Below are 25,550 nucleotides of genomic sequence, written 5' to 3' on the forward strand. Positions count from 1 at the left end.
AATCTGAAAAACTTTAATGTTTTAATACAGGTGGAAGGTTAAGACAGCTATATACATTTTGTGCAACATATACACAAGCCCTCTTAACAACTGCTAGCTCTACCACACTGACACAACTCCTAGTGCATTCAACACGTTCAGTACTAGAGATCACAGTTTTTTCCCATTCTACTAAAATAATAAATTAGAAATTACAAAGTTATGATTTTCATAAGACAATACTGAATAAGATTTTCAAAAGTTAAGAGGGTCAGGTCTCACTCGATGTGAATTGAGTTCTGAAATTCCTGATTCTTTGAAATCCTACCTCGTATGTTGCAATACACCTTCTGCTCACATACACATTTTAACATGTAATAAATTTGCTGTATCTTTCAATCGCCATTCAACAGTATATTGAGAGTTACTCTTTAGATACATGACAATACTCAAATACCACAGAAATTATTAAAATTAATACATAACAAAACAAAATTGATAAATGTATTGTCATTGTAAAGAAAAAGAACTTGGCTAGTGTGTTGTAGAGTGCAGTTTTAGGTATCGACAGTGTCAGAACATTCAAGAGGAAACGATTAATCACCAGCACACTGCTAACCTGTCTCGTTTTCCAGCTTTTGTATCTCATTTTGTCCAGCCTCTGTGAGGTGAGATAAGAGTCTTTTATAGGCTTCTCTGTTGAAAAAAACAAAAGAATGTAACATGTTACTTAAACAATCTCAATCTCACACATCCTAGGAGTAAAAGCACGTAATTCCTAAACACATTGTTTACATATTGGGATATTAAAACATAGTAACTTTCCTCCCCTCCCACCCACCCCCATCTATTCAACTGCTTTGTTTGCTCTGAATTTTTAGCATGGCCAGGTTGGAAGAAGAATAAGGATTGCATTGTTTATGGCTACAAGTGTAGTAGTGAAGATGCTTAGAAGTCTACTTGTTTAGTAAAATGCTGTTTTGTTTTGGGTTTTTTTTTCATTTTAAAACATGAAGTTTCCAAGGCTTAGATGAGATGATTGGCATTCAGACTTCATCATGTTTGCTATCCGATTTCTGCATAAGAAATCTGTCTGTGACTCATGCTACAGCACAGTGATGTGAGCCACTGGCACTAGGGTGCAGACTGGCACTCACACTGATTTAGACCATCATCCTCAACAAAAGGGAATGACTGTTTCAAAATAAACCTGGAGGTCAGAAAGGGACTGTCACGTAAGTGGATTTTCCAGAAGAGTACGTATGCATTGGCAAGACTTTTCACTTGATGTTGATTCTAATCCTCTCCAACCCACACAATATAAATTTTGTTAAAGTACTGCCTCTGACATTTAGGTCTATTCTAATTATATATCTTTTTCATGAAATATTAACTTGTGCAAACAAAACTGCAGTTTTCATACTAGTTCCTTGCAATAATAATACTGACATCACCAGTATAAGCATCTAATGCAACTTCTGAACTTCGTTCCTGGTTTTTTTTTATATATATATATATATATGCTTGCAGTTTAATGTCTACAATAATTGCACAGAATATGTTAATATAATGTTACTTAGTGGCCAGGACTGAAGAGAGAAAATCAGTTATTAGTGTTCTTACAATAAAATGTTCAGGGATCACCTTAGACTGCTGGGTAATGGAATACATTCTAAATACAAATTATTACTACTAAACATCAACAACAGATTAGGTAATATATACATTAAGTGATGAGGCTAAAAGAAATTTAGCTCTTCAGTAATTTCCAAGCATGTATTTCAGGAAGCTCAACTAACCTGCTTTTTTTTTCATATTTTTTAGGTAAAGGGATGAATTGTACCTTATTAACAGTATAAAAAAAAATGAAAATTGGCTATGAAATATATTATCAAAAGATCAAAACGAAATAGTTTGAAAATCCTGCACATAATGGTACTTCAGTCTGACCTTGGATGAATTCCCTTAAATAAAAACAAATGCATTTGTTGGTAGAGGATAATAAAAAGTGAATAATATAACTACAAATGAGTTAAATATATTTTTCATGCAATGGAAAATGAATAACCTTTCCTGTCTCAAGAGTTACATTCTTGTACAACTCCGTCTTTTGGGTGTTTTATAGCCCCGGCCCTGCTGAGATGCACCTCAAAACTTCTCCAGCCTGAGGCGCGACTAGGATCCTACCCGTGGAGTAGTCCCAGTACCTGAATTAATGCAAATGCTGAGGCCAGTTCCTTGCCCGGACCCACACGCGGGTCAAGGGCCAGCCTTCCAGTGAGCACAACTGCCAGGAGAAGCCCTTCTGGCTCAGGTGCCGCACTGGGCAGAGCGTCCTGGAGTTTTGTAAGAGCATTTATACAGATGCTGAAAGTTCACTGCCGCATCTGTGCGCTGAGACGCTGTGCGTCTGCACGGAGCTGCTCACCTCGTGTGACAGCTCCTCCTAATGTTAGATGGATTCACGAGTCAAATATTTCTGTCCTAAGTTCTTGGGGGCAAAGGGAGGAAGTGCGAGTCTGCTGTGCCTATTGGGGAGAGGCGGCCAGCCTTTTCTGGATGCCCACTACTCTCCTATGTTTGTGTTATGAGAGACCTCTTGAAATGAAGCCATGGTTATTTCTTTTCCAAGCATCTCACTCGGATCATACCTGATTATATTGTAATTTTAGATATGACCCATATAGTCCTTTAAAACAGGGGCTGACAGGAAAATTCTTTGGGGCAGGAATTCTTCTTTATTCTGTTTTGGAACATAGAGTGTAGTGAGCAGAGGCAACCCAGCTTCACATAAATTCTACTGGGGTCTGGAGCCCTAGTGTCAAAACATCTCTGAAAATATTTAGCAAATATAGATGGCTTAAAACAATGAAAAGCCTGAGCAAAGGGAGATTTCTAGCTGAAAACGCTTAAAAATCACTCATTTTTTAGTATCTGTGCTGCTGTCTGACATTGCTTTCTTTCAAGAGAATAAACCTTGCTGCTCATCGTCAAAAACCAATATTAAATAAAAATCAAACCTCTGTGCAGCATTCCTTCCAAGACCTTGTTTGTGCTCCGACTCCTTCAGAGACTGTGTGATTGTGGGAATCAGGCTGGTAACTAATGTCTGATCCAACACTGCCACTGTTTCTAGTATGCTGAAAACCCGGTGATCATACACGGCAGTATAGTCCTGGATAAACTGCCTGAGGGGGACACAGAGGCATTTAATGCAAGGTCAAAACTAGATGCAGAGAACATGCCAAGAACAACTGAAGAGTCTAATCAGAACAAGCAATCTGGCTGCATGGCAATTTTCATATTGTTACACTGAAATACTCTACATGGAATACTTTCTCCAAACGAAGCCATGCTTTTGAAGGCTAATGCTAAAAATCCTACATGTTTATTTTCGAGCAAATAATTGTCAGATTCTGCTGCTGTTTCACCAGGGCTGACTTGTTCCAGAGCACTGCACTTTGTAATGTGCCTGAATGCAAAACTGTGTATTATTTAATAAAAAATAAGAATTAAAAAAAATAAAGACCAGCAAAACAAGAGATATCGATTCAATTCTGCAGAAATAATGTTAGCATTTCTTATAAAGCTCCACTGGACCTTAAGCAGGGCAGACCACTGGATGGAAGCATACCCATTTGTCTTCCTGAGGGTTTGAGGCCTTTTAAGATCACAGATTACATTTGAATCAGAAGTAACACCCTAGGGATGAAACAGCCCATGAACGTGATATATCACATACTGGGAGACTGGCATGCCCACAAACATCCATTCTTATTTCAGTGAGTCCCTCTGGAGCCTTCACCTAGACATGACCCAACACAGCACCAGTGCCTAGGTTTGCAAAATGTCTTCAGGTCTCAGCTCATGCAGCTCTTCTACTGTATCCAGGTGAGAAATAGGATTCATTTTGCAGAGGTATGAAATAAGTATAATTTACATTATAATAAGCTATTATTTATTTGTCACAAAATCAAGTCAATCAAACAAAAAAGAAGCTAAGCTTCTTGTATGAGGATTTGCTCTTCATTATATATGCTTCAAATCAGGCATGCACATCTTTCACAGCACCTAACACTGACCATCCCCATTCATGAGCAGTTTTTCCCATTGCAGCAGCAACATACCTCTCTATTATACACCTTTCAAACCAGTACCTAATCCAGCAGAAAGCAGGTACGTTTCTCTCTTCTACTTTTCTTGCTCTGGCTTTTTGGCCAAGCTATGTTTAAAACCAGTGCCAAAAGCACCATTATTTAAATACCATAAACAAGTGATAATGCAGTATGTTAAGGATAATCAGTTATTTTAAAAAAAACATGTTTGCTGACAATTGGCTTGCAGTAGCTTCACTGCCAATTGGCATATTTTCTGGTTACCTAAATACAGAAGTCAGCTGGGTGGCACGTTCTCCTCCTGACCCTGCTTGGCAGCCTTCTACCATGTACTGTACGATGTCTGTAGATATTTTTTTAACTGTAAAAGAAAAATCACAAGATTCACACAGAGCTCTTGAACTGACCATCTGGAGAATGTCCTTCATGAAGACTACAATTTTTAAATGAGAAAAAAATGGTTTTATCTTACTTAGATGCAAGGGAAATGACTGTGAGAGCAGTTAGTTAGATTGGCTATAAAGAACAGAATGAATCACAGATTTATGCAAAAGTCTTATTTTCACTACCATTATCCTTTAAACATACAGATTTTTAAGGACGCTATGGTCTCTAAGTCAAATCAAAGAGACACACACTTAGTGGAAATAGAGATTTTATTTAAATTTAAGTTCTGTTTGTATTCTTTAATCATTCCTATTTGAATTAAAGAAAAGCAGTCATGGCATTATACCCTGCCCAAAGCTATATAGATCTACTCCTTACTTTCAGTGGTGGGTATTGTTCTGAATTCCACCCTACCTCTTTTTTTAAGGGGCAGAAAAAAACCCAAACCCACAAACCCCACTATTTTCTTCCTCTTAATTGTTTCCGAATAAATATTCAAGTTGCAAGATACAGCTCTTCCTGTATAAAGGTGGAACTGGGCTGCCAGGACTTTTCTACACAGGTGTGGTGGAGCCCTGCCTAGGCAGGCAGTGAGCTGGTGGCTACAGCAGCCCAGACATTCAGCTCATTCTACTCCACAGCACGTTGCAAAGCAAGTCCTTTCAGCTTCAGGCAGATATGGCTATGATGGCAAAAGGGGGAAGAAAGGTGTGTGATGATTCAGCTAATTTCCTAAGCATATCTTGTCCTTGAAACTTTTATAGAGCAGAATCAAAAAGTACTTTATTAGACAAAATTCCCAGGAGAAGTCATAGGTGAATCCCCATTTTGCTTAATGCCTCTACTGGCAGCAAGAAGTGGAAATTTTGAGCTTATGCACACATTCATTATACAACTGTGGGGTGAACAGAGTGCTTCATTTTTTAAGAAGCTAAAAATAAAGAAGTTCTCACTACCAAACAAAGCATGCTAAAAGAAGAAAGAAGACTCAAAGATGCCTACAGAGAGCAACATGCTGCTTTTAATCCATTTATAATGCCTCTATGGGGAGAACATACGCTAGTCTTATTTGGTCTCAAACCTTTAGGTGCAAGAAAACTTCCACAGTTTCCAAGCTTGGGAGAAATGAGAAGGCAAGGATGGGGAGAAAGGAAATGCTCTTTAGATTCCTGAGAAGTTGATCATTAGTTCATTAGAGAGCAAAACGAGGCAGGACTTCTCTGCCTTTTGGAGACAGAAACCCCAGACGAGTTAATGAAAAAAGAAAGCTTGTCCAGTTTATCTGGCCATCTAAGAGTCTTAAATACTGGGATGAAAGATGCTCAGCAGTACAAAAATCTTACAGAGATGTATTTAAAGCGAACAAGCAGCTCACCTTGTAGCTCGTTAACCAACACGATGCATTTCAACACGGCCGGGAGAACTAAGTCAATGTCACACAGTTCAGTGCTCTGGGTTCTCTGAAGTACTTCAAGAATGAAAGCAAGAACTGAGGCCAAGCGAGGAGGTGGAGCATTGCCTTTGAACTGCATGTAGTTTTCACTGGGAAGACAAAGCAAACCAAAAGAGAGTCTATAATTTGTTTTTTTCCATTCAATGCAAGCACCATACACCTTAAAATAACTTTGTGATATTTCAGCAGGAGGCCTATTACATAGATTTCTATCTTTATCTAGGCTCAACTAATGGCTTCTATTTGTCTTAGTCTTAGAAAAGACTCCCAATTTATCAGAGGACAGTGATGCCTTCTGACTCTTCTGTTGAGGGAAGTGAGAAATAGCAGCTATCATAATTATAGTTAAAAACCAAAGTGTGACTATAAAAGTTAAAATATGAAGGCAGCTTCATCAAATAACTGAAAAAAAATGGAGGAATCAAGACTCTAAGACCCTAAACCAACATCCAAAATACAACTGTTGTTCAATTACTTTATTTAGCTTTATGTGCTTTTGTCAACTCACAATCCAACTTGTTATAACAGCTCTGCTTTTATACTGGTACTGTTATTTTATTTTTGTCAACAGTATGTTGTAGCGGGGCAGCCAATGTCTGCTTTTGCTCCATCGCAATTAACACAATCATGTCCAGTATAAAATTTGTTACAAACATAAAAGGTGACCTGTCGATCTGCAGCAAGAGCAAATTTTGACATCATGCACACTGAATGTTCCAATCTGAACGGCTTGATAGGTTATTTTTCCAGAAAAGGATATAAAAATCTGAACTACTGTTCATTTGTCATTACAAATGACTTTACTGGAACCTGAAGACCCTAAGTTTCAATGGGAGTATTCAGGACAGAAAAGTGCCAGTAAAAAGAACACAGCATTTAATCATCAGTTAGCAAGAGCACTCTCAAAAGCTGCAAAATAACTTTTTAGGTATTTAATATTAGGTACCATTAGCTACCCAAAGGAGGCATCCATGTTTACTGAGCAACGCATCAACTAAGAACTACCATCCTTGTTAAAAACTTACTAAGGCATGCTTCTACAACTTTCAAATGAAATCTGACTTTCAGAGATCTGGGTATTTCATTGCACAGCTTGAGGGCACTGGTATAACTTGGCAAATGAAAGTTGTAACACTTTACTTCTACGTTCCTTCTATCGTGTGGTCTTACTCACTTTAATATTAGCAACTCTGAAATCTTCTATCCCATTAATTTACAATGAAAATTTCACACTGATTTTTTTTGGAGGTGCTCTTCCACTAAACCAGTTCTTTGACCTGGGTAGTACACCCCTGATCATGTGGTTCAATTTCCTCTGTGCAGCAGCAAGATATTCACTTGCTTTCATATGTCAAAATTGCTAGCGATCTCTGTATGTATTTATGTAAAGACTGACTGCTTCCTGACCACACAACAGTTTGTAAATCAGACTGCTGCTCAGTTCTAAGATGTTCTTCGCAGATCACTAAGGAACTTTTTCATGTCTTACAAGTCACCAAGTGCCACTATACTTTCAGAATTTACTTTCCACTATCAATCTTAAAATTCACACATGCATGCACACATTCACAAATAAATTTAAGATGATTGAGTATTCGTAAGTTAAAAACATGTCAGAAATCAGACTATGAAATCTTAATTCACTCCTTCAATATGTGATAATACAGGCTTTACTTACAGGATTGCCTGTAATATTTACTTAAAATCAACACTAAAATTCTCTCAATCAACATGTATACATACTCTTTTAACACAGAAAAATACAATTGCCTTAGATATAAGCAATCACGTTATATTTGAGGGGGGTTAGTTCCTCTCCCAACCTAGACAAAAAGTACAGATTGTTCCCTATTCTGCAGTACATAAAACAAAACGTTGGCTTTTCAGCAGCAGAGACCCAGCATTTATAGCTGCTGTTGACATCATGCAAGTAGTGACAGCACAGTGAACAAGTACTCTCTCCTTGCCTCTACCTCTCCCTCTTCCCACACCCCAAATTTTCCTTTTCCCCTAGGTAGCTGGCACACTTACTTATACCCTGACACAGAGCAACAAGGCCTCCCATGTGCAGGTAACTGTGGCAACACTATGGGTCTGTGACCCTAATACAGCCTGAGACACAAACATACGATGATGCATATCGGAGTGCTATTTTTCTAGAAAAATACTTGCTTTTCTTGTGGCCCCATGTGATATTTTTTCTTATAGTCTAGGACCTCCATCCTCAGTGACTCTCTTATTAGCCTCCAGATCTTCCCAACTTTACTCTTCTGCTCTATACACGTTGTCTTTCCTTTGCTCCCTGCCCAGCAACTTACCGGCTCTTCCCACAGCCAAACTATTAGTTACTGAGAAGAAAACAGTGGCATTCCCTTTCTCATTAGCTATTTTTGAAATCTGAGTAAGTGATGGTTTTTACTTCACTGGTCCTTACTTTATGACATGCAGAGTGGTCTTCCTTAGACGGAGCATCTGGGGGGCTGTAATGGAAGTACATAAGGCAGTCAGCATAGGATGCTGTCCGGCTCCAAGCGCAGTCGGAGAAGAAGGGAGAAATCGTCCAAAATACTGTTGAATGATGCTCCCAAGCAGTTGATTTAAGTAGGCGCCCTGCATTTGGGACTGACAACATATAAAGGACAGACCCTGCAGAAGAAAATTTTTAAAAGTGAGAAATTGAATAAATCTTTAACAATACTTTTGAATAAATCTTTAATAACCATAGGCTAAATACTCACTACATGCTGTGTAAACTGCTGCACACAGAGTAACTACTGCATGACAAATAAGCATCAGTAATTTCCTGCAGATATGATGGTCTACAAATGAAGACAGAGCCAGGGCAAGGCTTGCAAAGGAGAGAAAAATCTTTTACTAGACTAATTAATATATTGGAAGATAAGCTTTGGGACACGCAACCTCCCCTTCAAATTTGAAATAAAACCTTGGCGTTTCAGACCTGAGAAGTGTTTCTGTGCCCAAGAGCTCCCAATTTCTTTTTCAACTCAGTATGTGGCCTAACAAAGTACAGTTGAGTAAGATTTAGGAAGGGAGAGAGAGAATACCTCATCTGTTTGTAAAGCACCGTGTGAAATTTTTGTATGAACAACACAGCAGAAAAATGAGGACTTAGAGTCGTGGTCTGACAAGACAAATCTTGCTCATAGTGTGAACAAAGTAGGGTAAAAATTAGGCACCATTTATGGGGTATTTAGAGGGTTTCTTTAAGTCTGTTTAAGATAAGGCTAAAACTGCTGTGATTTATCCAATATAAGCTATATTGATCCAGAGAAAAATCTATAATGAAAGTACTTGCCCAGAAAGTGCCTATATGAACGCTACCCATAGTTATACAACATATATACGGTACGTCTCTGAAAAAAGAGTATTCTTCTTACTGGTATAGGTTGCTGTGAGAAGAAGTTAAGAGTTTCCTTCCCCTTTCTTTGATTACTGAAAGCAAGAAGAACAAATCACTAAGAAAAAAAAAAGTCCAGTGATCTCTTATCACAAGGGTCGCACTCAGTGGCACAAACAGAAGCCTCTTGAGAATTCAGTTTTCACAATAGTTTTGTCCAACAAGAATAACGGCATAAAAGAAGTTCAAGCAGAGTTCTCTGGACAGCTACTTCAACAGTACTTCAAACTTTGACTAGCATTGCAATTCAGACTCCAGTTTTCGTAGGAGGAGTATCTGCCTGAATACTGATGGTTACTGAGGTAAGCTAATGCCCCTAATATATGAATATATAGTTCAAGACAAGCTGCTTTTGTTCCCCCGCTATTGACGATGAGTATTTCTGTTGCTTTTCACATAGAAGTCCCTCCCCCAAAAGATTTTCATTTACACCTGCCTGTGTGAACAGGACAGAACAATTCATTCAGAAAAAAAGCAAGCTGAGACATAGCTGAGGGTCTTCTGGGCACTTTCTTGAAATGGGGAGTTCCCACTTCTGGTTCCACAGGAAACAAATACAGGAAACGTGAGATTTCAAGAAACAAGGTGCTTCAGGACCTGCCTGAAGACTTGCTGTAGGTGGCCCTCTTGAACACAGACATGTTTGGTTAGAGTTTAACTTCACATACTTCTAGAGCCCCTGGGTAATTTTGGTAAGTCCCAATGATAAAAACCGCACTTCCTGAACTGGGGCTTTGATAAACAGTTCAGATTCTCTCCTCCTTTTGAGTACATATGGCAAAGTTTTGTAGGAAAAAGCAGCTGCTGCTATATCAAAATTCTTAAAAACACTGCTTAGCAAGTAGCAGACTCAGAGAAACTGTTACAGATGACATTATTTAGTATGTAAGCTTGAGTGTTTGGTGTTTTCAATAAGATGTTGCAGCAGGCATAAAGAAGAGTTGTCTGTGCTTTCTGTACTAAAGCTCTTACAAAAAGATAGAAAATATTGCATAATCCCAAAATCAGAGCTGGCACTCTTAAGGCTCTAGACTGTTTTAACAGTAAGAAAGTGTATTAATCTATCTGATAAAAAGGACACAAAGAACATCACAACCTTACAGAGGCCACCTGTAGGAATACATGAAGATGTAACATCTGTGAAGAACTAACAATGATAATTACTAAAATGAGACAGTTCTTCAAATTAAGGATCAACAAATGCTACACAGTATCAAGAAAAGAAGAAAGAAATCAGTTATTATTAAATAATAAGAGTTATTGTTTTTAAGAAATTATCCTAAAGATACTTAAAAGGTGCAATAAAAAGCAAAAAACATTAGAATTTAGATATCTGAAGGAACACTGACTAATTTTTGCAGCTCTTCTAACAGTTTCATTTGAAGATGGCTCAACAAGTCTAGCCTGATCCTTCATAAAAGCATTTTTATTTTTTGAGTTGAAGTAAACTGAGTCTAATTTTCAGGTATGGGATGGGAAGAGATGTAGTCTGAAAAAGAAGGGAAAGATTAAAGAAGAAAACAACTAATGCTCTTGACAGGGTGTTAAGAAGAGTACCTTTCAGTAGAGAAGAAAATAAGGACATAAGTTAACCAGTGATTTTTTTTTTTTTCTTATAGTTATCTGATGAGGACAGAGTTCTCTTGAAACCCTATAAGGAGAGCTGTTAACTTAAGAAGTGTTTAAAAACATGGAAAATGCCTTTTTTCTGTAATCTAATGTTTTCTTTGAAAAGATTCCAGGTTCTCTTTTGGTGGGTCAGGCAGAGATGCTGCCTCTCAAAAAAGGTGTAATTTTTAAAACCACATAGTAATACCAAAATTCTCTACTAAAATTCTCAATACCAAAATCTCTAAGGAGGATCCTTACAATTTTTCCTAATGAAAGTTACAAGATTAGCACCAATGGCTTCCAAGATACAAATTCTTTTTTTGAGTGAGACAACAGTGAGAAAAATCACCTTCCATTTTGTTGAGAGCCAGAAAAACACCCCCGAACAAAAAATCCTTCTCTTCTACATAGTAGAAAAATCCATGAATCAGTCCTCACACATGAAGGGCATTTCTACAGCATTAAAGCACTTCAGGGAAGATTCGTCACACCTTTGACCCTTCTACTGTTCCCAGAAGTTTCCAGAGAAGAATTTGGATTTCTCTTTTGGACACGAAGGCCCATTGACTTTAGCTCAACACTGTGTTCTTTATTTTGGACTCTTTTTTCTCACAAAAGTGCAGAGAGCAACAAACCTGCACAAGGTCTGACAATGCCAAGTCCCAAGTGGCACAAGGGATAAACTACCAACACTGCACAGTAGCTGCAAATCTGTCAGTACAATGGCAAAATATCCTAGGCAGCACTGGCCAAGGATGTGATTACAAGGAAATCACATCGAACTTTCTTCTTTTAAATCCTACCAGTAATTAACAGAGATGAAGGAAGCTACTGTTCATGTGAGAGAGAAAAGAAACACATGCTACTGGACTGCAATTCTGGACCAGAGATCTGAAATCAATCACATCAGACCCCTAGGACAATCCCTACAAAGCAGATGGACATTAAAGGGTTGATAGAGCCGCTCTCTTTTTCTTAACTATGTTCTTTATCCATCTTCTGAGGTTAAAAAAAACCAACTGGAAAAACAAAGACATTTTAAGGGGAGCAGAGGGGCATGACAACATCTGCTCCTCATTTTAGCAGAAAGGCAATTGATTCCTGTGCGTGTTCACTGCAGGAACCTTTTGTGGCCAGAGCTGCCTCTTTCTTCTGATTTATCCATATATCTGTAAATCACCTGTGGAGAGCGAAGAACCGATTAGTATGGATTACTGGAACTATTCACTGCAGAAATGCCAAGCTACCTAATGATGACTTATAATATCAGTCCTGCTGTTGGAATAAATCTGCTGTTCACCAATTAATGTTGTACAATTCCTATTAAACACATACTATAATTCACAAAACGTATTAATAAGCTTGCTTAAATATCGGACCACAGATGTGGCTCACAGGAGGGCTTTTAAGGTCTGATCTCTGACAAATGCTGAGCCTGCACAGGCCCATTAAAATCACTGGAAAATGTATGTGCCAAGCACTACTTAGAATTAAGATCTTTCACCACTCTCCTGTATTTAGATAGAAATCAACCATCTCCTGTGTTTGGACAGGATTAATGCTGATAAAGCAAGCAGGGTATCTTACCTTTCCCATCATTATGTATATTATGCTTATTCCATGCACCTACACTGTATTCTGCAAGATATATTTAAACTAGTATTTATTCTCTAAAATAAGTTTCGTACACTGCTTCAGTTCTTTCCCATATTACTGGTAAACGCGTACCAAATTTTCTCCAAATCATTCTCCAAGAAATCCATCCAAGAGCAATCTCAACTGCTCTCAAATTTCCTGTGGTAAGCTTCAGCAATCTACTATCACACAAATCAACTCAACTTCTTTTTAAAATGACAGAACATCTAGAGATAGATTTTTATATGCCTCACTATCTCATAATTAAGAACAGTCCCATCAAATTATAAAATGGCTGTTCATTCATGTTCTTCATGCTTCACTTTCTGAAGTCCATCATTCAAACAACTCTGAGGACAATTTTGATATTATATCCCAACAAAATCTTTCTTAGGTCAGCAAAGATTATCCTAACAGATGATGCACAGTGAAAGAAATAATATCCAGACAGTAATCCTTTAGGCAAGAAAAAAAATACTAGTTTAAAAGTTGTTAGAGCTAAGCTATTTTGACAAGGCAGCATCAGTGACTTAACTTCTAGATAAGTTCCATGTAGAGTGGACAACAGACCAGCTGCCCAAAAACTGTCAAAAGGCACAGCTGTATAGCCCAGATGTATATATACAGTAAACACAAACATAACAAGTAAATAAAGTCAGTCTGAACTGAGGAGAGAGAAATGCACCATCTAGTCTTAATTAGCACGTTTGACAATTATTTGTGCTTGTGTAAAGTTAAACAAAGCCTGTAATTTTGATCTATTAAAAATAAACCTGTAGGTTTGGGGTGGTAAAGGAGGGTGAGATACAGTCATCGGTTTTGATGAATTGTGAAGGTAGTAATGAACTATGTTGTGGGGAGAGAAGGAGCTTTGTATGTTGCCCTAAAAGATGAAAAATTGGCCTCCGCCATTATAGGGTGACAAACAAAGGCGATGCCCTCTCTTAATACAGCCCAGTGACAACAACGTTGTCCCTGGGTTTAAGCCTGCTGCCCAAGTTGTGTGGCCAGTTGCATTACCATTTCACAGGGTATGTGACCGTTTGGGGAATCTTTTTCTATACAGTTCCAGAATTCTATAGGATTTCATAAGATTGCTGCATCAATGAATATGAGAAATTAATTACCTGCTACTAAGACTGATTTCAAATCCTTTCAAAAACCCCTACAAAAGGATCAAATAAACCACATTAAGATTAGTTGTTAAAAGCTCTGGAAAGAGGGAAGTTTCACAAACCATTGCTTGCAAACTAAGACGTTTTCTGAGATCTAAGGAGGTTGGGGTTTTGGGGGGGTTTTTTTTGGTTTTGGTCCCGTGTCCCCCCCCCGACAAAGGAGCAGCAGCCCACTGAAGAAGGAAAATTCAGGACAAGAAAAGAAGAGAAGATTCTGAGTAGAAATGCTACTCAAGGGCTTTTATGCTTTGACTATGAATAAATGTATAAGAAGATATTTTGCATGGTCTCCAAATTCCTGTTTCTTTATTTTCATGTAACTGCCAAAGGATTAAGTTGTAAGCTAGAATATTAACGGGGATGGATCTATAGAACAATGTTTGTCAAACAGTAGGGTGAATTAAGGCTCCTGCACTAAATACCACTGTTCCACCTCTATGAATGGGCACCAGACACAGCGCAGCCACCCAAGGAAAGCTTGATCACACATTTCACCAGCAGTTTAAGGTAGTCAAGGTGGGGTTATTCCCAGAGGATTCTGTTTCTCTATCTCTCCTCCCACCACATTTCCATGCTTTCCCTCCCACATATACTGTTTTATCACTTTTCTGATATGCCCATTTGGGTTTGGTTGGGTTTTTGGGGGTTTTTTTGTTCATTTGTTTTGTGGGGCTAGTTACTAGTTGAGTCAGTTCACAAATTGGTATTGACAGATTAAAGCAAATTAAATGGGAATGCACATGGGGGTGAAAGGGAATGAATTTAGCCTTAAGCCAACTTGGCTTAAGCCAACTGTGAAACAATAACCTGAGAAGTCAGAGAGTGTGTAGAATCCATGCAATCTCAAAGGAGCTCAGAAGCAGTCCTAAGAGTGTTTTTTTAAAAAAAACAGATATTGACATATTTTCATTTTGAGTTGATTCTAAATTGGAATTTTTCCACTTTCCCAAATAAAGGGGAAGGAAGTACTTTGAAATGAATGAAGCATTTTGAAGCGCTTAAAAATTTTGGAACTTTGTAAATACAAACAATTAATAAAATGTAGAAGTACCATATTGAAACAGGAAAAATAAGTCTTCTCCGCTGTCTTCTGTCCCCCAAAGTGTTTGTCAAATTAAAGAACTACTTGTTTTCTAGAAGCAGCATTTGTCCAAAATAACCTATTTGGTCAATAAGATCATCTAGCTTAGCCAGAAAGCACATGGACTACGCAGCAGACTGCTGAAGAGTATGACAGTGAGGTCAGGAAGTCAGAGACTGACAAAGAAAACAGGAAACAAGGGTCCACAACACTTGAACTTCAAAACCAACTTGAGTGGCTTCATCTTAAAGCTACATCTGTATGTGCAGACTACAGAGAAACAGTGGTCTCTAACTAAACTACTGAATTAGCAACCAGTCACACCGTGGTCGTATCAGTGTCCAGGTGGTCCTACATGTATATAGCTTCTGAAAATACCTACAGAGCAGCAAAGCAAGTCATATTCTGCACATCATTATATAATCATATTCACTTCTGTATGACATGCCATCAATCACAATGCAACTTTTGAAAGGAATAAATCCGAGGGATGCTTACAATGTCACCACTGCATTGTTTCACAACACAATCCTGTAAAGTAATCAGTTAAGACTGCAATCAAAATGAAGACTTACAAGGGAAGAGAAAATAAGTAAGCAAAAAAGACCCAAGGATTTACAAGGACGAACATGTGAACTTATTTTAAAAAATATATTCTTTTCTCTTCCTCACTGGCAGGTATTAGTCTCTTTCTACAGCATCAAGAAGCCTTATAGAGTTGCAAGAGTGACAGGTAAACTGAGGGAAGAATAGGAGGAATAACGGGCAAGAAAGCTTTAGTCATGTAAGCGTAAGCAGCAGGAACTTGGTTCAGCAAAACATACTCTCAAACTGTTAAAACAGTGCCATGATACACAAAGGATTGTCTTTTGTTCCTAAAAGCAATGAAGAGAGAGTAGCTCATCTTTAATTATCTACGGTTAGCCAAGTCACAGATGATTTAAAACATTTGTTTGCTCTGCCATCTCAACAAGTGTCTTGCTACATATCATGATTATTTGATCCACTGTTTCAGAAATCTCTCACATCAGAGACCAGTGTAAACAGCAGGTTGGCTAACAGCTTTCTCTACACAGCTATTAGACTAGCAGCTCTGGAGCGTACCACAGCATAGCTGCATGCAATGAGAGGAAAGCCAATGGGGTGGCATTTTTCCTTCCACTTCTACAAGAAGAAAAAACTCCTCTTGCTGCTTCTTTTAAATTCAGTCAACGCTTGTTTTGATTAGGGAAAAAGAAAACATCCTCTGCAATATGAATCTTTTCCTGAAGATAGGTTTTTCTGCTGATAATAGAGTTCAGCTTTTTACCTGAAGATAAAGAGGTAGGCTTTCCTGAATGGCTGACAGCAAAGCCACAGGCAGCTCTTTGTCCTGCTGGAGCACAGAGTGTGGCAGCAGTAAGCAGTCCACAATGCGGAACAACAGTTGCTGCGCTTTGGAAGTAGCCAGTATCGGTGCCCAGAACTTTACCAGACATCCTGTTGAAAAAAAAAAAAAATAATCAAGAAATCCCAAAACAATTTACACTCAGGAAAAAAAAAATAAATTAAGAAAGCCTAAAGAGGCAGTTACGTTAAATTAGAGAATCCAAGAGTAGCAACAGCAACTGAAATGTCTCACTCCCATGTACTCATTCCATGTTATTCCCTTAGAAAAAGCCCAGTCAAGATGACTCAAAGTCCATTTACAGTTCAGCAAAATGGAAGTACTAAATTGACTCAATACATTACAAGTTCTTAGGCAAGTGGAGCTGCTTTAGTAAAAGTACAGTAAAGCTAAAGAAAGGACAGTCTCTCACATCCATGCAGAAAAATTAACTAAACTTGACACATAACACTATTGCAATCAGCACACATGCACTTAAACATTTACCTTACTGTGTGCATTCATCACAATTTGCAGAGACACTGCCTTTGCCTTCCCTTCACATTTATCTAACACCACTGTGGCCACATCAGTAACTACTCACATAGCAATTCAATGTTAGGAAAATATCTTTCAAGTTGTATTTAATGCATCTAATTCAGCAGATTAAAAAGAATGAGGGGCAGCCAACTCCATTAAGCCAGCATGGTCTCTCCAGATCTTTGTGGGCTCGGGTGACAAAATGAGAGCCTCAGAGAACATCTTTCTTGTTTTCAACACATTAATGTATCACTTGCACAGCTTTGAGCCAGTTTATAACCTTCCTTTTCAGTTGCAAAAAAAATGTAAAAAGGTGTTGATGTGTAAACACCTAACTTTGAGAAACATCTTTATTGCAGGTGAGGTGTACTTTTTCTTGAGAAAATAACTATACTCATGAGTGTTAATACTCAAAATACAGATTAAAAAACCCAAGGTTTCTACATAGTAGTTCCCACAAATATTCGTAACTTTATATTTAATTAGAAGCAAGAAGAAGTTTGCTGGGTTGAAAATACAGGAATATCCCAAGAAAAAATATGTTTAAGACTTTGAAAATAATGAAAGATCAAAAGTAGGCTGTTACAAGATATTACTAATCCATAAAAGTCATTCATTACCATCTCTAAAAACAACGCAAAACAACATTAATCTTGTGGAGTGAAAGAAAACACAATGATCAATCATAGAGAAAGAGAATGATCACTTAACAATACTTCTAATAATGTTGTCTAAGCTTCCTGTTTTGAAAGAAATATGCTCATTCCAGCTGAAAGTACTCCTTCTATTATCACTGCTGTGATGTACGGGACAGTAGAAGACACAATCTGACCACAGACAGGAGGTGTTTAGACTTGTTAAGTTTCTTGCTTTTCATTACAATTTAACAAGCCCACAGAATGTGAGGAAGTGATTGAAATACACTTAAAATATTTCTTTTCTTTTAAACTTCTTTTATGTTTTCTTAACTAAAAAGAAAGGACAATTCCTCGCACACAACAGCATGAATGAAGATTAATCATTTCCTACTGCAAAGAACAGAAAGGAAAATACCAATCTAAAATTACTTTACAAGGCTCTAGCCCAACCTCTGGATATCTAAAAACATTTGATTTGACATATGTCTTGTGTAACAAAATATGCAGATCTTGCAATAGAAAAGTAAAGTATTTTACAAAATTCATATTCTATTACATTTGATGCACCTTCTGCATCGTGGTCACGCTTTTCACTGTAGTCCTTATAATCATGATATACACTGCGTGTACATGCAAATCATTACCTCTGTCTTTAAGATACACAAGGTTTACCCTGTTTTTAAAGGTAAGTGAGTCAGACTGGCACATTCATTCATAATAAACAGCACTCATATTTTTCCATCTCATCAGTGGTTCCACACTTTAATGAACAAATACCAGAATTTGGGCTTTAATAAAGTTCTAAAAGGAAGCAGATTAAATTCCTAAACCAACCTCTTCACTGTCCTAACTCCATTAAATACAATTTACCATGTCATAACACTGTGTCGTGGTTTAACCACAGCCAGCAACTAAACACCACGCAGCCGCTCACTCACTCCCCCTCCACACAGTTGGATGGGGGAGAAAATTGGGAAAAGAAGTAAAACTCGTGGGTTGAGATAAGAACGGTTTAATAGAACAGAAAAGAAGAAACTAATAATGATAACGATAACACTAATAAAATGAGATCAGCAATAATAAAAGGATTGGAATGTACAAATGATGCGCAGTGCAATTGCTCACCACCCGCCGACCGACACCCAGTTAGTCCCCGAGTGGCGATCCCCTGCCCTCACTCCCCCAGTTTATATACTGGGCATGACATCCCATGGTCTGGAATACCCCTTTGGCCAGTTTGGGTCAGCTGCCCTGGCTGTGTCCTGTGCCAACTTCTTGTGCACCTCCAGCTTTCTCGCTGGCTGGGCACGAGAAGCTGAAAAATCCTTTACTTTAGTCTAAACACTACTGAGCAACCACTGAAAACATCCGTGTGTTATCAGCATTCTTATACTAAATCCAAAACATAGCACTGTATCAGCTACTAGGAAGACAATTAACTCTATCCCAGCTGAACCCAGGACACACTGCTTCTCTAGCTTGTCACTGTTTCTGGTTTTCTTTAGGTAAAACAGGTGGTTTTCAGTGGTAAAAGACATGAAAACATCTTACTTTTGAAAACACTGATTTGCAGGGGGAATTTAAAAAAAACAACAAAACCAAACACAAGGAGGTTAGGCATCAGGATAAAAACCAAAGAAAAACAGTGCAAGAAAATTAAGTATCTAACTAACATCTTGGTAGCTTTGCTTTTTTAAACCATTAAGATAGACAGTATATAGGAAAAAAAACCCCAAAACCTAACAGTATTACAAATCACATTTTACTGACTCCTTAATACTATTTTCTAAAAAAAAAAAAAAAAAAAAAAAAAAAGAGGTTGTAAAATAATTACCTATGATCCAATATGTAAGCTGCAGACCTTCTGGAGGTCCTTTTACCTTCAGATAAGGTTTTACATACTTTAATACATCACCTAAATACTCCAGAGTCTTTGCTACCATGGCAGATTTGTCAGGGAGTGTCTGCAGGCCACTGTAAGTTCTACCAACAGCCTGAGAAAACAGAAACATTGAAATAAATAAATATAAATAAACTTACTAAGTCTCTCACAAGGTTTGTATGAGTAATTTCTTTTCATACACCAAACAAAATCTGGTACATAATTCCTTTTCCCTAAAATTGTCCTATGAAGCTAACACAAATGTACAGTACCTTAATGAATTGGACAAGAGCATTTTTAGGGTCTTGCTTGAAAACTGACTCTTCAACGTGAGCCTTTGAAAGAATGTTTTCTACTTCTGAGAGTTTAAAAATCAGTCTTGTCATTTCAGTCAGCTGCTCCATATAGGCTTTCCCTGTTTGTTACAAGAGAGCACAGCAGTAAATATAGTATACAGTTACACTTTTTGATTTACTTTAGTCCCAAAATCATAAAATGAAACATGATTTTAAAATATCTAAAATACAAGGATTCTGCAACCAACTGCATCTCTCTAGACAAAGAATGTGTGTCTAAACTAGTTATGTTTCTAATACAGATATATGAGAATGAAGAGTATTACTTATGTATAACCAAGTCTTATTTTACTGGTAGTTTTCTTCAAAATCTACAAAATGTGTATGAAAAATAGTTGCTAGAAGATGTGTTCTACAAATAATTAGAACTGCAGTGTTTTATAGAAGTGATGAAGTATGGCTCTAAATACCCATAAAATATCCAATACAGAAAAGGGAAGAATTACTTGCAACTGGATTTTTTCCTTTTTTTTTTTTTTTTCTTTTAGGGCATGCACAGCATGATTTCTGACTATTTACTTCAGATTTTCACTTTTTTCAGAGCAGTTTCTCCACGGGGGAAAAATAGCTTGTCTCCTTGGGAGCAAGTTTTTGTTCTTTGCTTCCAAGGAAACAAGCTCTTTTATCTTTGTTTGTGATAAATTTGTCATATGCAGAGCAGGCAAACTATCAATAAATAGCACAAGCAGCATAAAGAAACACATTTTGTAATTAGGTAAAAGTAAAGGAATACAAACAAAAATACATTTTGTAATTAGCTGAAAATGTTTGCCAGTTTTGCAATATAGAATCGTTACTGCAAACATTAGGGAAATGTGAACACTTACCAACTGTTCGCTCAGCATCTGTCTTGGCCAGCATACCACTTGGTTGATCTATGAACATTTGCAAAATGCATCGAAACCAAGAACGTACTGTCAAAGCTTCATAGGATGTATATCCCATACTAGAAAAAGCTTCACACAGTGCACTGCATAGGTAGAAGAGGAAGAAAAAGGTAAAGAGATCTAATAAAAGTATGCAAAAAGGTGGCAGAGTGTCTCATTTAGCTGTAGACATATAGAAACAGCGCACAGAAACAATTAGAAATAAAGTAACAGCAAGGCCAACTGGCATTCCTGCAGAGTCGGGCACTCTGCAGACTTTGCTCACAATATCCTGGTGCCCAAATACAGAGAACGTGAAAAATTTGGTAATGCCATGCATGGTAATATAAAAGCATATATACACACATACATATGTTTTTGCTTCATAAAACAAAACGGGGGGGGAAAATTCACACAATGGGAAATACCTTATTCTAACAATGGATAATTTGACAGTATTATCTAAATTGATGATGTACAATGCTGGGAATAGTTTATCTGAATCAACCTGGAACTTCATATTGACACTGCTTAAGCTACTCCAGCCTTTCATATAAAGCTAGCTCGGGTGCCCCACGCTACTCTGAATTCTGCTTAGTTCTAACTACATAAAAGATGGAGAAGAGAAGGTCTGCTTTAGCATCTAAAGATATGTCATGTTAGTAACAGATCAAAAAGGGAAGCATAAAAAGGCACTTTGGAGATGAGAAAGGAAACCGCTATACTTGATGCACACTTACAGACATATGCATTTATGTATGTATACACACACGAGTATATACATTCCCCCACACAGCAAACTTGCTGTATATAGTTTCAATCAAACACTTGCTACTGTTCTGCCAGCCAGGTGTCAGGCCAGAGTCAATGGCACCATCAACACTCAATGCACAATCCCTGTACTCTACTGTTCAGTATTCCCAAAGTTTTTTTTTGCCTTACCATCATGAGTAGCTGCTGTAGGCAGTTTTTCCCAAGCATATCAGCCCCGCACCATTAATTCTGCAGATACTCCTTGCTAATGGACAGTGGGTCTGTTCTACACCCTGTTTCCAATTCCTATCGGATGAGCTCCATGTGTGCTTCAGGTCAGTGAAATTTCTTGAAAATAGTTACACCTTTTTATTTGAGAGATTTCCTCCCTGGTCAGTCCTAGGTGCTTCAACTTTAATGAAAAATGCTTGTACTCTTTTCTTGATATATGTACATATAAATCTACTTATTTTCTACTGAATTTTTACTCATGCGTGCAACAGAAAGTCAACACAGGTCCAGATGGAAACCAAACTGGATTCTGTTTCTCACTAAACAACATTAGTAAAGTCTTCTTTCTGTTTCATTTAGTTAAAAACCAATGACAACTGTATATTTTGTCTGAACATCCCTGCTGAAGTACTATTGACAAAATAAGGAGACCAAATGCAAGCAAATAAAATATAAAAAATGAAAATTAAATTCCAGTACCAAAAGAGAAAAAAGCAGGATGCCTATGGACTTAATGCTCTTTGCAGTAACATATTAACAATTCCAGCCTTATGTAATCTTGATGTACACAGCCAGTCTGCTTGGCCCCAACAGCTCAGGAAAACACTTTCTGCTGTAGTCTCACTCTTGTTTCTCTCGCTTGCTGATAGGTAGGCCACTTAGGCATCTTCCTAGAACTGAAGGATTAGGAGCATATTCCTCTCAAGAAAGGAAAGAACAATAACTACCTGCTAGAAGCATGGCAAGTGGTCCTTTTAAACCACTGAGGTTATACACATGCTCAAATTAGTTTAAAGAGGTTATAATGGTATCACGCACTACACAACATGGATCTGGAGAGGAACTCTTAGGCACTACTGCAAAAGAAATGCCAAAGCTTGTGTGCATGTTCCCAAGGGCACAGCTTGTCCATCAGAACTTTTACTACTGATATTGAAATAGCTGATATGCAGAACAAGCTTCAATCTTAAAGAGACCAGGCAGAGCTTGCAGGGTATAGAAAAGCATCAGCAACAAAATAATCTTTTTACTTTTTAACTGAGAATGTTTCATGTGAATATTACCAGAGCACAGTAACCATGAAGTCTTAAGATCCCAGCACTTAGATACTTTGACAACTTTTGCTCTACAACTGCCTAAGGTAAATAAGTACACGAATCATGCTACAAAAAATTTGCTGTCTTATTAGCATATGATAAAATGACAGTGTTTAGAGTATGATACCTCTGTATAATTCCACCAAAAAAGTCTTGTCTTAGGTAATCATTGTCCTTTCACAAGGAAATCTGAGCACCTTACAGCTCTGTTGATGAGGTAAGGACATACCTTCACTTAGTCTCAGATACTTCGGTTTTTACCTTGTTGGCCTTGAGGCAACTGATAGGGGAAACAGACAATTCTCCTTGAGGCTGGGCAATTGCAACCCCAACACCTTAGGGGCAAAAATATTTTCCTCTCTGTGAGTGCTTTCTGTCCTATGCTTCCAGCAGGGGGGAGATTCAGAAAAGCAGAGAGAGAGAGTGAGAACATATGACAGAGAACCAGAAAGAGTGAGAACATACACACACGTAAGCAAAAGACAAATATCCATCATCACTCAGCTATGGAGTCATGCTTTCTCCTGCTAGTTCTCTCAGTATGGATCCACAAACCTGACATTTTCAGTTAGTCCATGGCACAACCTGCCAGAGGAGGGCAAGGTCCTCTCATTCCTTTCTAAGGCAGTATTTGGAAATAAAGGTTTGAATTCTCTCAGAGTGCAAGACCCACTTAACTTGGGTTTTCCAAATACCTGCACAAGTGCTCTAACTTCTCAACTAATGTACACCAGCTAACTATCATCAATACTAACTGCATTTTTAGATGAAATTATGGCAGCAGGGCTGTATAGGGAACTCAGTACAAGCCATGTGTGCATGCTCTGCACTTGCTAATGCAATCGTGCTCCCAAGCACTTGGAAACATGAATGCTTTGGCCTTTGTTCCAAATACAGTAAATATTACCTCAGCCAGCATAGCAATGTATCTGCAGATACATATATAACAATGTCAGGTGCTCAATGAATATTGCTAATGAATACTTCAGTAACTGCTTTCAATGACCGACTTAAGTGTTAACTGGGGGAACCAGTAAGGCAATTAGCCTTAAGCACCTAAATTATACCAAAATTCCAGTTTAGGCATCAAAATGTTTTTCTTATTTCACCTGAAGAGCAACAAAATTCAACTTATAAATGGGTATTTATGTGCTTAACTCCTATTTCATTCAGCACAAGCTAGGTATCTGCAACCTAGCATGAAACTCACCCTATAAAGATCATACAAGAGAAATACAGCAAATCAGAGGACTGAATGCTCCTCTCCTGAGTTCCAAACTGACATACGAGGAACTAAATTCAACCTCTTTTAACATCTCCCTCCAAGAAGGCCATAGCCTCATCTTTGCTGATCACACTGAAATAGTCTTTACCATATCCTGATTTACAGCTATCCTCCTTAGTACAATATGTACCCTAAAAATGTGCAACATTTTTCACTTTCAAATGCAGTCCGACATAGAAACACTCCCTCCTTCTCTCTCATCTCTCACCTCCCCTGCTTCCAAAGCCTGATTCAGAAGCAGGGCAAGGGGGTGTGGGGGGGAAACAACACCACACCAACCACCACCATTCATCTATCATAGGTTCATAGAGATCTACTTAAAGCAAATAAAATTTCTCAGGTTTATAAAATTCTGACTGGACAGAGTCCTGGGCAATGTGCTCTAGCTGACCCTGCTTGAGCAGAACCATTGGACAAGTTAGACTACATGATCTCAAGAGTCCCTTTCAACCTAAACAATTCTGTGAAAATTCAACATTGGCATGTAAAACACAGGAATGTGATAAATTTTCTAAACCTACTATTTAATTTAAAACATCCATTTAGCAGGTCTTGGAAACCTCAGCTACATGAACATTAATATGCAATCAGAAAACGTTCCAAGCTTGTCAAAAAGAAAGTTTTAATGCATGCATTTCCTTACAGTCATTTTTCTTATACTTTCAATACTGCCCAACCCATCTTCCTCAGCTTCCTGCAGAAGTTCTTTGCTTTGAAGAAGTCAAGGTATTTAAACATGCAGTACTTACTATATAGCATCTTCAGATTTCTGTGATAATGTTCATCTTGACTTTTTATAAGATTTAAGTTTTTGTGTTAAGTGTAACTGGTAGGGGAAAAATAAGACCAGTACTTTTAACTAGAAATTTTAAAATTTACCAAGTTACGTTATTCAACTTCAAATGCAGCTAGGGCAGGAGGCTACTGCCTTGCCAAGCTGCAACAACTTTGCCCAAGTGTAATAACAATAGAAGGGGGTGGATAAGTATAGCTATGCAAATTAAAACTAGGTTATGGGTTCAGGTATTTCACTTTGATACAGTATTGCTCTTCATGGAAGTATTTCTCTGAACACACTGTCTAGGTCCCCATTTTCCAAAATCTGTTAGTAACAACACTGTTTCCATTGGGAAAAAACAAGTGGTTAGCTATATAAAAGACAACTTTTTCAACATGCTTACCTATCTTCCTGACAAATTTTGAGTATCTTAGGCTATTTACACGTAAAAACAAACAAACAACCCAACCCAAATAACACCCACTATCCCCTGTGAAATGTCCCAGATGATTTCAAGAAACCTAGAACTTTAACAGTTGCAAAGAACTTGGACCATCTTAATAAAACATTACTGTTTGAAGCAACATTTTCCACAAGTCTAATGAAGGAATGAGAGGGTACTGGAAGAACAAGCAGTCACAATTTTTCACCTGTTTTGAATTAAGTGACTTAGATATCTTGACACCAGCTGAGGCCACACCATGTCATCCCATCCAAACAGCTGCATCATTGATAGAACAGGCTGTGGCTGGAGATCTGATAGGGCTTTGCTGGGTATATCCAAAGCCAAGAGAGTAAAACCTAATTTTAAAGAGAGAAAAACATGGCACCATATTAATGGTTTCTCAATACATCCCTTTTTCATTAGAAAGCATTGAAAATTAATTATGATTAATAACGTGCA

The 25,550-nt window shown here is 37.8% G+C and overlaps 1 protein-coding gene across 1 annotated transcript in view; it reads right to left on the minus strand.

Moving 5' to 3' along the window:
* MMS22L (MMS22 like, DNA repair protein) overlaps positions 1-25,550 on the minus strand; it is a 97,923-nt gene continuing 72,373 nt past the window's right edge. The window contains exons 16-25 of the mRNA XM_075046648.1: positions 25,297-25,447; positions 20,464-20,606; positions 19,553-19,695; positions 19,233-19,392; positions 16,164-16,333; positions 8,369-8,580; positions 5,857-6,023; positions 4,359-4,455; positions 3,000-3,167; positions 1-675 (exon numbers count right to left, since the gene is read on the minus strand). Of these exons, the coding sequence (XP_074902749.1) occupies positions 594-675; positions 3,000-3,167; positions 4,359-4,455; positions 5,857-6,023; positions 8,369-8,580; positions 16,164-16,333; positions 19,233-19,392; positions 19,553-19,695; positions 20,464-20,606; positions 25,297-25,447 (1,493 nt within the window). The 3' untranslated portion in view covers positions 1-593. The remainder of the gene's footprint in view (positions 676-2,999; positions 3,168-4,358; positions 4,456-5,856; positions 6,024-8,368; positions 8,581-16,163; positions 16,334-19,232; positions 19,393-19,552; positions 19,696-20,463; positions 20,607-25,296; positions 25,448-25,550) is intronic.

Source organism: Buteo buteo, chromosome 15 (genome assembly GCF_964188355.1).
Source record: "Buteo buteo chromosome 15, bButBut1.hap1.1, whole genome shotgun sequence".
Taxonomy (NCBI): domain Eukaryota; kingdom Metazoa; phylum Chordata; class Aves; order Accipitriformes; family Accipitridae; genus Buteo; species Buteo buteo.